Source organism: Podarcis muralis, chromosome 15, assembly GCF_964188315.1.
Source record: "Podarcis muralis chromosome 15, rPodMur119.hap1.1, whole genome shotgun sequence".
NCBI lineage: Eukaryota > Metazoa > Chordata > Lepidosauria > Squamata > Lacertidae > Podarcis > Podarcis muralis.
Window position 1 is genome coordinate 13,089,111 of NC_135669.1, and position 15,406 is coordinate 13,104,516.

General features: G+C 41.6%; 1 protein-coding gene across 13 annotated transcripts in view; it reads right to left on the reverse strand.

Moving 5' to 3' along the window:
* Positions 1–15,406, reverse strand: part of LOC114585371 (sperm surface protein Sp17) — an 88,794-nt gene that overhangs the window by 72,455 nt on the left and 933 nt on the right. For 7 of the 13 annotated variants that reach the window (XM_028707953.2, XM_028707951.2, XM_028707954.2 and 4 more), the window contains exons 2-5: positions 11,216–11,401; positions 8,140–8,210; positions 7,493–7,558; positions 1,140–4,332 (exon numbers count right to left, since the gene is read on the reverse strand). In XM_028707953.2, coding sequence (XP_028563786.2) covers positions 4,120–4,332; positions 7,493–7,558; positions 8,140–8,210; positions 11,216–11,369 — 504 coding nt within the window. In that variant the 5' untranslated portion in view covers positions 11,370–11,401 and the 3' untranslated portion in view covers positions 1,140–4,119. Of the gene's footprint in view, positions 1–1,139; positions 4,333–7,492; positions 7,559–8,139; positions 8,211–11,215; positions 11,402–15,406 lie in introns of those variants that run through there. The other 6 variants (XM_028707959.2, XM_028707961.2, XM_028707960.2 and 3 more) reach the window with 2 other exon arrangements.

Sequence of the window (15,406 nt, forward strand, 5' to 3'; positions counted from 1 at the left end):
TTAAATAAAATGAAAGGGTGGAGCTAAAACAACGTGCGTCTTTAAAGACTTCACAAATTTGTGTAACCAAAACTCAACATAATCCTTAAAAAAAAAAAAAATCTGCTAATTGCATTGTAGTTCACAAAAGCTCAGCCTTTAAATGTTCAGCCTTTAAAGACAGGGGTGTGGAACCTATCTTCCCCTCCCCCACAGGTGAAATCTTGACAGGTGAGCAGAACTACCCACCTGTTGAACACCTGACCTCAGCTGATCAGTGGCGGAGCTTCAAGCTCCGGTGGGGGGTGGAGAGCAGGTGGGGGTGTGGCTGATGTGTGTCCCGGGGTGTGGCAGTGTCCTGGGGGCGTGGCGCCCAGCGCGCAGGGGGGGAGCCACAATGGCACCCCACCGGAATAGTGCCGCCGGGCGGCAGTGCGCTCTCCCCACACCCGTTCCTCCGCCAGTGGCTGCAAATCTGTTTTGGGCCCTACAGTCTTTACCTGTGCCACACCCTACATCATACAGGGCACCAGTTGTAAAGCAGGGTGTGCCTTGGCCAAAATGGCCTGGTCAGCCAAATGGGGGAGAGGCCTGAAAAAGCCTAATCAGATGTCAGAGGTTCCCCACTCCTGCTTTAAGGACATTTGCCGTAGTGCAAGATCAACATGGCTATTCCTCAGGGAGAAGTTTAGAGAAGTTATCTGATGAATTTTCCTTTTACTTCATACCACAGAGGAAAACCTGTATCTGAAATCCTTTGCCCTTCATCCATTTGGAACACAGTGGATGTTACCAGCTTAGAAGAAATCAGCTTGACACATGCCCAAGAGTTTTTACTCTGACCTCCTCACGATAGCACTTTATTCTCCTTTTCGCTATTGCATATTCATGACGCTTGCGATAATAGCAGATGCCACATTCCTCCCTCACGAAGGGAGTTGTGACAGCCTCCTGAGATGCTGGGAAACTAAAATTAGAACCGTTAAGTATCATCTAGAGAGAAGCACATGTAGATCACTTTTCTCTCTCCTTAAGAGACATGGGAGCAGGGCAGCACAAATGTTCTTACCCTAAAAAAATTTAAAAATACACCCTTCACAGAGCTATGAGTAAGAACTCTCAGGTGATCACATGTAATAATTGCAGAGACCTTGGGGATATATCCAATTATTGGCGACAATTTATTAAGTTTGCATTAAACAAGATTCCTGATGAGCTAATCTTCCACCCCACGAGCACACAAAGGAGGCAAGGAACTCTTTTGTTCTTCAATCATTGGTTTAGACATATTGTTAAGGAGGAGTGGAAAGGGAAGTGTTCGATCAAAGAAAAAATGACAACCCCCCGCTTTTGTTTTGGCAGGCTGTGTCCTAACATAACTATTATTATTTTATAAGATACACTCTCTCGCACAAAAATTCAGAACTAGGCTGGGGGACGTGGCCCTCCAGATGTTGTTGGGACTGCCATGAGCCCCAGCCAGCATGGTCAAAGGTTTGGGATTATGGGAGTTGTAGTGTAACAACAACTGGACGGCTGCAGGTTCCTCATCCTCAGTCTAGAACAAAGTTCCACAAGGTTTTGATGACTGAAGCATATCTTCCCTTCCCCATGATTCAGAAAGACACTCTTTAGAACAACGGTTCGAGAAATCCACCCCTTCCCATGAACTACTTGAAAAATGTTGAGGGTCTTGGTAGACCACTTTGATTCTTCTCTTTGTCTGTTGTAGCAGCTATAATTCACAGCACTAGGTGTTGTATAATTTTTATTTGCATTTTCTTTGCTTCTTTTATTTCTGATGCTGTATTTTACTGTATTGCACAATGTGAACTCCATAGAATTCATAGAATGTCCCACGTTTCTTCATAGTACACCAAAACAACAGCGTTATGTTGACTGCAAGGGAAGTGTTGCTGTCTTACCCAACTAGAATAACAGAATCATTGAGTCGGAAGGACCCTGAGGGTCATCTAGTGGTTGTAGTTTTACTAACAATATTGCAACATTAATACCTGTGTCACCAGTAATTACTGGTGTGAAAATACTGTGTTGTACAGTATTCCTCTAGCTTCTAACTAGGAACACTCCTTAACTGCACTAACAAGGTAGCCAAAACGTTTACATTTTCTATCTTTTATCTGGGAGTATGTTCTGACACAAAAATATCAAAATAGCTCGATTACAGATTTTGATATATAGAAAAGGAACTAAGAGAGAACAAGCTTATACACTGCATACAGGAATCAACAGCAGCTAGCTAGTCTCGAAAGAAGTACAAGGTAAAAATAAAAGCATTTTTAATAAACAGGGCAAGCATGCAATGAAAACTTAGGGTACATGGTGGTATGCAGGTTTTTCCTCCCAGGGCAAATAGCAGCTCCAGGGAGGAGGGTTAACCCCATGCCACAGTCCCTAAATGCATAACCCCTCTCCCCAACAACTGCTATTTAAAATATGTATCAGTAAGATGGAAATGCAACCATGTGTTTCTCTTCTTGTCTTCCTTGGCAATCACCCTCTGATGGAAATGGAGCATTTCTGTCTGCATTAAAATAGTAATAGCTTTTTGTTTGTTCTTCAGCAGTGTGGCTTTTACTAGAACCTTACCAAGGGTATAGTGTACTCTCTCAATATATACATTTTTTTATTTAGTTAAGAAATTTGTATCTCACCTTTCAGAAATATTTCCTCACATATGTACTGGCCTTGTGAATCAGGCTGAAGCTACAGTCTTAAACACACATTTACTCAGTGCTTTTTTCTTTAAAAAATGTTTAGGGGTACTCTAATTTTGACTCAAGAAAATCACCATTTGGACAAAAGTACAAAGATTCACAAAATGTTTAGGTGTACCCCCTGCACACTCCCAGGGGGAAAAAGGACTGCATTTACTAACAAATAAGCTCCACTGTAGGCAGTGGGACCTCCTTAAACTGAGTTGTCAAGGAAGCAGGGTTCAAGAGATGCAAGTAATCCTGATTCCTCTTCAAAACTGCCCCTGATGTTAGTTTGTATAGATCAGAACTTAAGAAGAAAATCGACAAGCTGCAATGTGTTCAGAGAAGGGCAACCAAGATGCTAAAAGGGTCTGGAAACCAGGCCTTATAAGAAGCAAGGCCTTATGAAGGAGTTGGATATATTTAGCCTGGAAAAGATGAGACTGAGAGGAGAAACGATAGCCATTTTCAAATATCTAAAAGGCTGCCACATGTAGGATGGAGAAAGCTTTTTTCCTCCTTCTTCAGAGACCAGGACCCAAACCAATGGATTCAAGTTACAAGAAAAGAGTGTATACTTAAAACTTTAACCACCCCCTGGTTCTAGGGATGGAAGGAACCATGTTAAATTGAAAATCAGTATTGGTGTTAAAACTGAAACTCAGCATCGATACCATTGGATGTGAAGTTAAAGTACTTACCAAAATCCATGACATGTTTTGGTCTGTGTTGTTCATGGTTCAGATTCAAAGAAAAATTAGACATGGGTCAAAACTGGCAAACATGTTTAAATACATTTAACTTGTGTGCATTCAGCTTTAGGAGCATGGCAAAAAAAAAGGAGGTGCAAAGGGGGCAGAATTATGGGGGAAATGACTTTGGCAATCTTGCCTGCCATTGAACCCCAAGTGTTTTGACTATACACAATTTTGGCTTTAGGCACAATCCCTGGAATGTAACCCCCATGCAAGTTGTGGGCTTACTATATATATAAAAATCTCCAATCCAAACTAAAGATTCCCCGCCCAGCTACCAGAGGCACCAAGACTGGCATAACCACAAAAGGAAACAAGAAGAGCAAGGTCTGATTGTACAGGCTACAACGTTCATGAAGGTGCTTTGCACTTTACATCCAGAGAACCACAACAACTTAGCAAATGAAATATTAACAGAGCCATAAGATCATATACCTCCTTTTGCTCCTCAATGTAGCCAAAAGGATGAAGTAGTAGGAGACTCACTATTTGCGCCTTAAAACAGATTCAGGATGCTGTTCTGCTAATGAGCACCAAGAATGACAAGGTGCATTTTTGAAGGTTATTGTTTATTTCATAAACGTGACACATGCTCCTAAAGCAAACCCAGGGGCTTTGCCTTACGCCGCTTCTAAACTTGACTGCTGGCAGGTTGCTGTGTAGCATTACTGTGGCTCTTTATTTTCAGGTTCACTTGGCTTTTCCTCCTTTCCCGGTGCCTTCTCCTCCTCCCTCACTTCTTCCAATTCTTCTTTTGTGGATTTTGTGTTCCTCCTTGACCTGTATCCCCTGTATGTGGCTTGAATTTTTATAGCAGCCTCTTCTTCAGTTAGGCTCATACCACTCATAACTGCTGGTGGTTTCTCCACTCCTCCCTCCTTTACAATGGAAAAGAAAAAAACAAATGTACATGTCTAAGCTTTGCCTTTAACCAGATGAGCAGTTTGAAGAGATATACAGTGGTAAAGTGAAAGTCAAAGGGACCCCTGACCATTAGGTCCAGTCGTAGCCGACTCTGGGGTTGTGGCGCTCATCTCGCTTTATTGGCCAAGGGAGCCGGCGTACAGCTTCTGGGTCATGTGGCCAGCATGACTAAGCCACTTCTGGCGAACCAGAGCAGCGCACGGAAACGCCGTTTACCTTCCTGCCGGAGTGGTACCTATTTATCTACTTGCACTTTGATGTGCTCTCGAACCGCTAGGTTGGCAGGAGCAGGGACCGAGCAATGGGAGCTCACCCCGTCACGGGGATTCAAACCGCCAACCTTCTGATCGGCAAGTCCTAGGCTCTGCGGTTTAACCCACAGCGCCACCCACGTCCCATATACAGTGGTACCTCGGGTTAAGAACTTAATTCGTTCTGGAGATCTGTTCTTAACCTGAAACTGTTCTTAACCTGAAGCACCACTTTAGCTAATGGGGCCTCCTGCTGCCGCTGCGCCGCCGCTGCACGATTTCTGTTCCCATCCTGAAGCAAAGTTCTTAACCCGAGGTAATATTTCTGGGTTAGCGGAGTCTGTAACCTGAAGCGGATGTAACCTGAAGCGGATGTAACCCGAGGTATCACTGTATAGATCTCTCTTTGAAAAAGAGAATGAGAGTTTTAAAAGTAACTCAAACCTCCATTATTCCAAAGGCCTTTTGGAAGGTGGTTTATGAGTCCTAGGGTGGGTGGGAAAACAAAATGCAACTTGTTTTGTCATTTTTTAAATATGTACTTTCCACAATATATTCACAGGACTATTTTTAGTGCTAGATGTTCTGTATGTCACTTGGGCAACTTTCCATCATTTTTTCAAAGGAAGTTTTGTCTGCTGAAAATGTGAGAATTTAGCACTCAGAATTTAGATATTACCAACTGTTCATCCTTGGGATGCAAAAGGAAAAAATCCCCTACCAGAAGAGAGGGGAGCAATGCCATAGTCTGCAGTTGCCTAATCTGTTTGCCTGCAATGGACAAAGGCTTCAATGTCATTCAAACGTTACAAAATACAGAGGGTACACTTCATCCATAGTTAAGAAGTTTCAAATCCCAGTGGTTTCAATGGGTGAACAGAACATAAGCTTAAGCCTGCAAATATCTGCACACCTACCTGGAAATAATCCCCACAAACACAGCAGGGCTTCCTTCTGACTAAATATGCATATCACCATCATCAGGGCTGGGCAATATACCAATATATTGTCCAAAACCGGCTTTAAGTCCATATCATGATACCGGTTTCATAATTTCTGACCTGCCAATATATTGCGAATCATGTTGTGTGTGTTATGCAAAAAGCAAGATGCGAAGAAAACCGTTAAGCCAGTCAGTGCCTCTACATAGATCCAACCTTATTTCAGATATTGTGATACAGTGGTATAGCGGGCGATATGTTTAGCGGGTGGTATATCACGATGTTGAAAACCACCCAGCCCTAATCACCATCCTATTTGTTGCTGCCTTTCCACAAAAAGAAGCATGCACAATGTGGTTTACAACAAAGAAAAGAGTACTACACCTCAAAATCAACATTGCAAGAACAATTTCATAGTAACATCAAAAAACAACACAATAGCAATTATAACTGCATGGAAAAAGCAGTATTTCAATAATAGAGTATAAATATAACAAGATTAAATTAACATTACACCTTCTAGCAACAGTAGAAATAACAAGGGAGCACAACAGTTTCACCTTAGTCCTATGGTGTTGCTCACACTGCAAGCCTTTTTCATAGAAAGCAATGGGACTTTAAACACTTGGCTGGGCAGTGCCTACATTTTCCCTGATGGAACTTGTTGAACAAAAGTGTAACATAGCTCTCACTGATGAGCTGCTCCCTTTGATTGCAGGTTCAGAGATCCAACTCAAACATCCAGGTGTCTTGGGGAAATGTTAGAAATAGGGCAGGCATAGGCAAACTCTGGCCCTCCAGATGTTTGGGACTACAATTCCCATCATCCCTGACCACTGGTCCTGTTAGCTAGGGATGATGGGAATTGTAGTCCCAAACAGCTGGAGGGCCAGAGTTTGCCAATGCCTGAAATAGGGCCAGCTGCCCATGATGTTGATTTCCAGAAGATTTCTATACAGATTAGGGCGATTTGCTTAGGAAAATATCCTGATGCCTTGGAGAGGGCATGGGTGTAGCCAGGATTTATTGGGGGGGAGGGAGGCTTTATGTTAGGGGGGCAGAACCGAGTTATCTGCAATTGGTCAGTTAGTTAAGTATTTTTATTTCTTTACTTGATTTGAGTGAGACAACTGCCCACCCCTACCCCCCACCCTGCTACTTACATGGGAGAGGGAGCTAATTCGCAATGTTTGTTCTACCTGTATTTAAAACTAAGGACCTGACACCATCAAGCTTACCTAATATTGCATTTGCAACTGGCATCCATTCATAGTTACTAATTAATTTATGAAATGGGAAAACTTTCCATTGGAAAATTTTCTGTTTAATTTTTCCCACACCACATTGCCACTGTCTGCCACTTTATCCAAAGCAGATCTAGAGATGTGTTAACTGCTCTCACTTATGTGACTAGGCTAATTTCTCCCCCCCACCCACCCATACATTTCACTTCAAGTGAAGGATTTTTTTCAGTGGATCAGCAGCTAGGGATTTGAAACTGGAATCCATGCAGGGAAGAGGAGACTCCATAGATTGCTACCGATGAGAGTCTCTGGGTTGTATCCAAAGCAGAGCTAAGTTGGTAAGTCACAGTCCTGTGTTCAGAAGGATTTCTGTTTATGCAGCAGATTCTCCCCCCTCCCCAATCTGTTCTTGGGGTTCCCTATACTCTCTGGAAGGCACAGGGTGCACATGGTGGGAAGTTGATGGGATGTTTTAGTTGGATGCCTCCCTCTGTAAAAAGCCATGGAAATTATTTAGAAAAGTGAAAAGATCTTGACAAATTGACTGTTGCTGCACTCTATGCAAAGATTACTCTTTTGAGCATGGCAAGGTCAGTAGTGATTTAGCTATGTAGCAAAGGGCTGAGAATGGTCTTCAGGTTCAAGAAAAGTACAGTGAATTCATTGAAAATTTCTTACTGGCTGTGCCTCAGATCCTTCCTTCTTCTCCTCTGCTTTATCACCACCTCCTGGTGGTGCAAGTTCCTGCAAAAACAAAGGCTATTTTCAATGCACTTGCTTGCAAGAAGAGCACCAGGGTCTGGTGGTACAGATGATACTTAATTCAAGCCCAATCAAGGTGTAGGATGAGTAGCGTTAGGGAGTTGCTCACAATCATTTGGGTGTGTGGTTTTCTCTAGATCAGGGAACTTGTAGCTTTCCAGATGTTGTCGGACTCCATTTCCTCAACCAACGTGAGTCAGGATTGATGGGAACTGAAGTGTGAGAACATTTAAGGTCACAAGTTCCTCACCCACAGTCTAAGAAGGGGTGGACTATGTGCCTTGATAGCCTCTGTGACCAAATCAACAAACACATTTGTTTTTTCTAGCACCTTCCATAGTACTGTTACACAACTGGCACATTCAAGTGTTAAATGAGCACCTATAATTATTTCTGAGCTTTTGATTCAGTTCAGGCATAACAATGAGGGGGGGCAGATGTTTAACCTGCCCTTCCAAAGCACCACAGTGCTTCCTATGCTACTAAGCTGTCTCTGCCCACACCCTCTGGCCTGTTAGTCCCATCCCGTCCCCCCAATATGCCCACCATAAAATAAGACTTACATTGAAGGCATGGTTATTGTAGTATCGGTCGTCTATTTTTGCTCCCCATTCACATGGATCATAACCACTTTCTAAACAGAATTTTGTAAAAGAAAATAAACACTGAATTATTTTATATAAAATAAGGGTCATATCCAATGCTGGTCACTAAAATTAAATAGGCATAGCTAACTTGGATCTATTGTTCTTGTGTGTCTAATCTAAGTACAGTTTAGTTGGGGACAAACCCAAAATAAGCTACCCATTCAAGTATTTAGAGTAGCAGCTGCAATGAAATGCGGGTATCAAGTAACATGTCTTGGTCTAGTTATGCACTTTCAGCTTTAGGGATTGTAGGATTATTTTTCTTTTAAAAATCTCTTAACTATTTATACTTACACCTGTGTACTTATATACAGCCAAGTGCAAGACAAAGGGGGAAGCAACTGCAAGATTCTCTATGGAGTTGAGTCAGGATTGTAAGTCAGAACACATGTATTTCCTTCCAAAAAAAGAGCAGAAACAACCAAGTATGATGGGTTATAGTAAATGAGTGAATGGGCAAAACAATGCTTTAAAACATCTTGTTTTTGACAGGGAAAAAGGGTCTGATAATGAAAGAAATGTAGAGTAAGAGCTGGAATGATACACGTCATGAAACATTTGCCCAATCTTACTGAGTTAAGGTATCCAATTTTGCATGAGTAGGTGGGAAGTAGAATGGTAATCAAGGACAGTTGGGTGGCAAAATGAGAAGTGACTATACTGGCTACTCATACCATTTTAAGTAACAGATGGTGTAAAAAGGAGTTAGAACATTGCAATCCTATGCACGTCTCCTGAGAAATAAACATTTACTCCCAAGAAAGTATCAATAGTATTGCTGCCTATATCTGTTTTCAGCAACTACTTCAAGTCCCACAAACTGAGAGCTGCTACTTCATTTGTACTGCTTTGGAGGACCAACCCCATCTTGCGTACAACTGCTTATTCCACTCTGTTCATCATCACCCATCCTAAGCAGACAACATCCACAGGTACATTAGTCACAGGCAAGAAACAATCTCAGTGTCCTGTGACCCAAACTCTTTCTTTTTAGATGCATAGCCTGCTTTTGGGCTGGAATACACAAACAGGCTTAGGGTGTTCATACAGTTCAACAGTTTCCCTTCTGAGACAGTAAAATATTTTTAAAAACATAAACAACAAAACAAATGCTCACAAGGTTATATTTCATGGCCTCAGACCAAGGAGATATCGGTTCACATATCCACCCAGCTACAAAGCTCACTGGGTCATCTTAGTATTCTCAACCTAGCCTACATAACAGGTTGCAAGGATAAAGTGGGTGCACTACCTTGAACTCTTTGGAGGAAAGGTAGGATAGAAATGAAAGCTGCTTTAAAAAAATACTGAACTCAAGAAAGGTCAACACAACCAAAGGGTGGGGGGAAGAGTCCAGGTGATTCACAACAACAGATATATAATGGCATCTTCAACTCATGCGGCAGCTAGACTGGTGACTAGGAGTGGCCACCGAGACCACACAATACCGGTTCTGAAAGACCTACATTGACTCCCAGTATGTGAGTCATGCAGGCTGGAACTGATGGTAACTGGAGTTCAACAACTGGAGGGTGACATGCTCTCTCTCCATCCCTGTCCTAAACATGACTTTTTAGACTCTTAAAAAGCAAACATAAGAAGCTTAGCCTGGCTCCCCATGTTTGGAAATATTTTTCCTGTCCCGCTTATGCAGACAGATCTGCACGGTGTCCTTAAGTTGCATAATAAAATCTGGCTTCACAATTTGTGTTTCAGGGCCAGGTGGATAAGGTGTAGAACTCACAGAACTCCATTATGAAACTGCTGATGCTGCATGCCCTATAAAATTAAAATAACCCTCCTGAGTGTCAGTCTGCCTAGCAACATCTACACGTATAGAACCAATTACATTCTGAAGGTCTGCTAAAGAACAGTGTATTTTGAAAGGAGGGTATCATTCCAAGCAAAAAAGTGTAGGCTTCTACCTGCAGCTCTGAGGCACAACTGAGTATTGCCTCTGGGAAGAGGAAAACTAATTATGTAAGATGGTAAGGGGTTCTTTCTCTTGCACCCAGAACATTCACTGCTCACTAACTTTCCTTGCATAACGCTATAAACCTTCTCCAAAAGTGTCATTTACTAGACATTTTAAAAACAAAGAAGAGGCCAAATAGCTCTGAGCTTCACTGTGAGTCATCCTGCAATTAAAAACACCACCACATGTTTGTAGCTTGGTCAATCAGCAAGACTGCTTCCTCCGGCCGGCTATTTAAAAAAAAATGCTTCATAAAAATTCTCCCAGAGAACTAGGAGTACCACATTATCAAGAGAAGGCCACAACAACATGAAATTAATCATACTTGGATTGCTGTCAAATAGCTTCAAATCCATCAGGGGCTTTTTCCTTGCCTCAAAATGCAATCCTACTATCAACACACTTTCCTGGATAGTAAGTACCTATATATAAAGTAGACAGGAAAGTCCTACACCTGTCTACACACTATGCAACAGTGTGTAAGAAACCTTCTATCTTGGGAAAGGGAAGTGTAAAGATGTGGAATCTTTGCTTCTTGTTCACAGAGCAAGCCATGCACTCTGTACTTGCACATCAGACGGCCAAGAAGGGAAAGAGGAACATGTCTTCTCTGCACCCTCAGACTTCCAATGCATTTTCTTCTCCCCATCCCACCAATCTAGGTTGCCCATGACCTAAAGAAAATGCCTCTGTTTGTGTAAAGCTAGCACTGGGTAGTGTTTTATGGCTGCAACCACAAACAGTAAACTTCCACATCTGCCCTCCAGATGCTATGGACAGCTTCAATCATCCCTAAATATTGAAAGACTGTGAGTGATAGAAGCTGTAGTTTAAAAGATCTGGAGGGCACCAGTTGAGAAAAGTTGCTGTACACACTTACCTGGAAGTCCCACTGAACACAGTGGGACTTCTGAGTAACCGTGTATAGGATTAGGTTGGTTTGGATCTTTCCTTAGGGAGAAGAATGTGTGCACATATATGTTAAACATATGTGATATTATCTCAGTTTATGCTCACTTTCTCTTTCAATGAGAAGAGTTTCAAAATACTTGGCTGCAAAGCTTGGTATATCCACAGGCTGGCTCCTCAAGACTTCCCTGGCAAGCCCTTCGAGCAGATTTGCAAATCCTGGAGGAATGCGTTGAGTGGTGTTGGAGAATGGAATGGACATGGTCTCTCAATAGGTTTCTATCCCACCTGCAGCTTCATTAAGAGAAATGAATTATTTTTGTATCTGAAAAACAGAATTTTTGTTGGTCTAATATATACAGATGTTACAGGTATTACAACTGAAGTTATGAAACTCATACATTCCCCACCCACTGCATCATTTACTGACTGAAGCGTGAACACAAATGCCTACATTATACTTAAGACACAAAGAGCACAAAATAACAATAATCATCACTGCAATTTGCTATCTGATATTCAGATATCTGCAACGGCAGCTTTACTCTGGGGCTGCAATGCCTTATTTATGAGATCTGTTGATGAAAAACGTTTTGATCAACCCGAAACAAGAACTCATTTAACCAGGGACAAGGTATTTAATTTAAAATAATTTTCTTTCAGGACCACAGACTGCACTTCCTTCTCTTTCTTACTATGAGACCAGAGAAGCCATGCCGGGGGGAGGGGGGAGAGTAATTTAAAATTATTTTTAATACAGGTTCTTATATGGCAAGTGCCATATCAAGGCAAAATGCCCACAAATGAAAGACAAGAGATGTTCCTCTTCTAACATGATGTTTTTTGCATGAATAACTCCCCTTTTCTTCAAGAAAGGGGGTGCAGCTAGCATGAAGGAAGGCTAGGAAGGCAGATCTTCCTGTAAGAGGAGGGACCTCCTGCCTCAATCCCAGATGACTTCCTGACTTCATGGTGAATGGTCAGACACTGAGAGGGCTGCTGTTGCAGGCAGACCCTAGTGCAGGGCTGGGCCAGATGTGGTTCTTCAGGAATTTCTAGCTGACCATCAGAATGTCCCCAGCCTACACACCCTCCCTAGCTGCACCATCTGTAAATATTTTTCCCCTGGCTGGAATGTGTCCTTGAATACTGATGATGACTCTTGTGTGTCTGGATAGAGCATAGAGAGTGGGGTCTGTGAGTGTCTGTGTTGAAGCTAGCCTAAAAAGAGAGATGCAACCTTCCTCAAGCAGAGTTCATTTATTAATTATATATCTTGTTGCAATTTATGAAAGCATGTATACTTTTCATGTTGCAAGCCACCTTGAGCATGGTTTGAACAGTGGAAAGGTGATATACAAATAAAATTACTGATGTATGTACACAGTGCTTTTTTTCTTAAAAAAATGTTTAGGGGTACTCTCATTTTCCTACTCATATTGAAATACTGCCCCTCAATGATGCCAAACTTAGATTCACAAAATGTTTAGGGGTATGCATACCCCTGCATCCCCCCAGAGAAAAGCACTGTTGTACATATGCTATGCTTGAATGCATCATCTAAACACAAAAAGTATGCTATCTTCCGCAGGAATCCCCCCATATGCAAATTTATCTGTTTATGTGATTAAAGTTCATACACTTAACTCACAATGTTTCGTTAAGCAGGCCCTACTTTTTAAAGCTTGGGAGTACATATTTCCACTAGCTAATTGCAGTTCAAACAGATGTTTAAAAGCACAGCCGTCAATACAAAAGTCAAAGATTCAATAGAGCACCTCTGATTCCTCAGTTCTGCCATTAGAAATAAACTCTAGGATATTAAATGGCAACAGTTTGTTGTAAAGTTCTACTTATGAATTTAGTAGCAAGCAAAGTCAGGGAATGCAGGAGTTACAGAAGATAGAAGCCTTAATTCATTCTATTCAGTACATATTACACCTCTGCTAAAATTTCAGTTGCCTTTTATACAGTCACAGTTTACCTTCACAGCTTGAGCGAGGTTACAAATATGAGTTTGTGCACCTCTCATTACCCTAATGGATGTAATTAGAAGCGCAAGTACTCAGATCTGGAAACAGGAAACAAACTCATACATTCGCAAACACTTTCAACAGTGCAATCTTATACGTACATGTCTAAGTACTCCACAACAAGCAGAATTGGACTTTCTCTTAATTAAGTATGTATAGGATTGCAATCCTATGCTAACCACCTGGAAATAAACACCACTGAAAACAGTGAAGCTTCCTTCTCAGTAAACATATAATAATGTACTGCTAATACGGTAACTGTGATTGCAATCAAACTATACTTAAGTCTTCTTGACCTCAATGGGTTCTGCATTCTGAGCTGCCTGCAAAGGATCAGAATGCAAAACTTACATGAATTTGTAATTTTTATTTGGGAAAATATTTTAAATTGTGGTATAACTACTCCCTGTAGCTGCTTGCAGTCCTGAGAACACTTACTTGAGAATAAGTTCCACTGAACTCAGTGGGATTTATACTCAAGTGAGTATACAGCTTTGGTCCTGTATACCTGAAGGAGCATCTTCCCCCTCGTTGTTTAGCCCAGACACTGAGGTCCAGTTCTGAGGGCCTTCTGGCAGCTTCCTCATTGTGAGAAGTGAAGCTACAGGAACCAGGCAGAGGGCCTTTTCGGGTAGAGGTACCCAGCCTGCAGAATGCCCTCCCCTAGACAAATGAAGGCAACCCTGTATCAGGAAACCTTTTATGTCTGATGCTTTGTTGTGCTTTTCTTATATTCTTTTGGAAGCTGCCCATCATGGCTGGGGCAACAAGTTATAAATAATAATTACTATTATTTCTATGTAAATATGCACAAGATTGAGCTGCAAACTGTGGATTTAGTAGCCTTACTGACAAAACAGACAGAAAAGTCTACATTCAAGGTTAAATTCAAAATGACCATTATTTTTAATTTTAAAACATATATAGCACCCTTATATAGCACCCTTCATTTTGTTTAGGATTCTAGGGCAATGTACATTTTACTGGTCACCGTGCTTTCTTGTTCTATCTTTGAGATCAGCATAGAAATGTCACAGACATCTTTGGCCCCAGCAATTCCCCCAACTCGGTTTATTCTTGTCTATCTTTAACATGTTACCATTCAACATGGTTGATATTATTAATTTATGATTAATTTCTTAACCTCCCTTCACCATGAGGTCCCAGAGCAGGTTACAACAATCTAAAAATATATTAAAAGATGACTTGTAATGAGCTATACCTATTATTAGGGATTAGTGACCTGTTTTCCAATTCCATTATTTTATAATGATCTTTTTTTAAAAGCACTTCTTGGAAGAAGAGGAGCTGGGCCACTTCTAGACTGTCACTAATTTCAGGTGGAATTCAATCACATGCCAACAAATGTGAATAAATGCACAATAAATAGGTCTGGAAGTGCCCTGAGTCTCCCATTTGCTGGGAATCTGCACACACAAACATAAGACAGATGCTCTGCTTTCAAATGCAAGAGTAACAATCCCTCGTTACTTCTACACAACCCATTCACTGAATGTTCATTTTGATCGATTTGTTTGCAAGGAGGTAACATGATGTCGCATGAAGCAAATTTAATCCCATACTGGCTGAGACCCTACCTGCCTGCAGACTGTCTCGCCAGAGCGGTGCAAGCTCTAGTTATATCCCACTTGGACTACTGCAATGCAGTCTGTGTGGGACTTCCGTTGAAGGTGACCTGGAAACTACAATTATTCCAGAATGCGGCAGCTAGACTGGTGACTGGGAGTGGCCACCAAGACCATGTAACACCAGTCCTAAAGGATTTTCATTGGCTCCCAGTGTGTTTCTGAGTACAATTCAAAGTGTTAGTGCTGACCTTTAAAGCCCTAAACAGCCTCAGCCCAGTATACCTGAAAGAGCATCTCCACCTCCATCATTCAGCCCGGACACTGAGGTCCAGGTCCAAGGGTCTTCTGCTAGTTTCCTCCTTGCAAGAAGCAAAGTTACAGGAAACCAGGCAGAGGACCTTCTTGGTAGTGGCGTCTGCCCTGCGGAACGCCCTCCCATCAGATGTCAAGGAAATAAAGAACTATCTGACTTTTAGAAGACATCTGAAGGCAGCCCTGTTTAGGGAAGTTTTTTATGTTAGAAGTTTTATTTTGATTTTAATGTTATGTTCAAAGCCGCCCAGAGTGGCTGGGGAAACCCAGCCAGATGGGTGGGGTAGAAATAAATTATTATTATTATATTATATTATATTATATTATATTATATTATAATAAAAAATGTCAGTCCCTCAACTCAG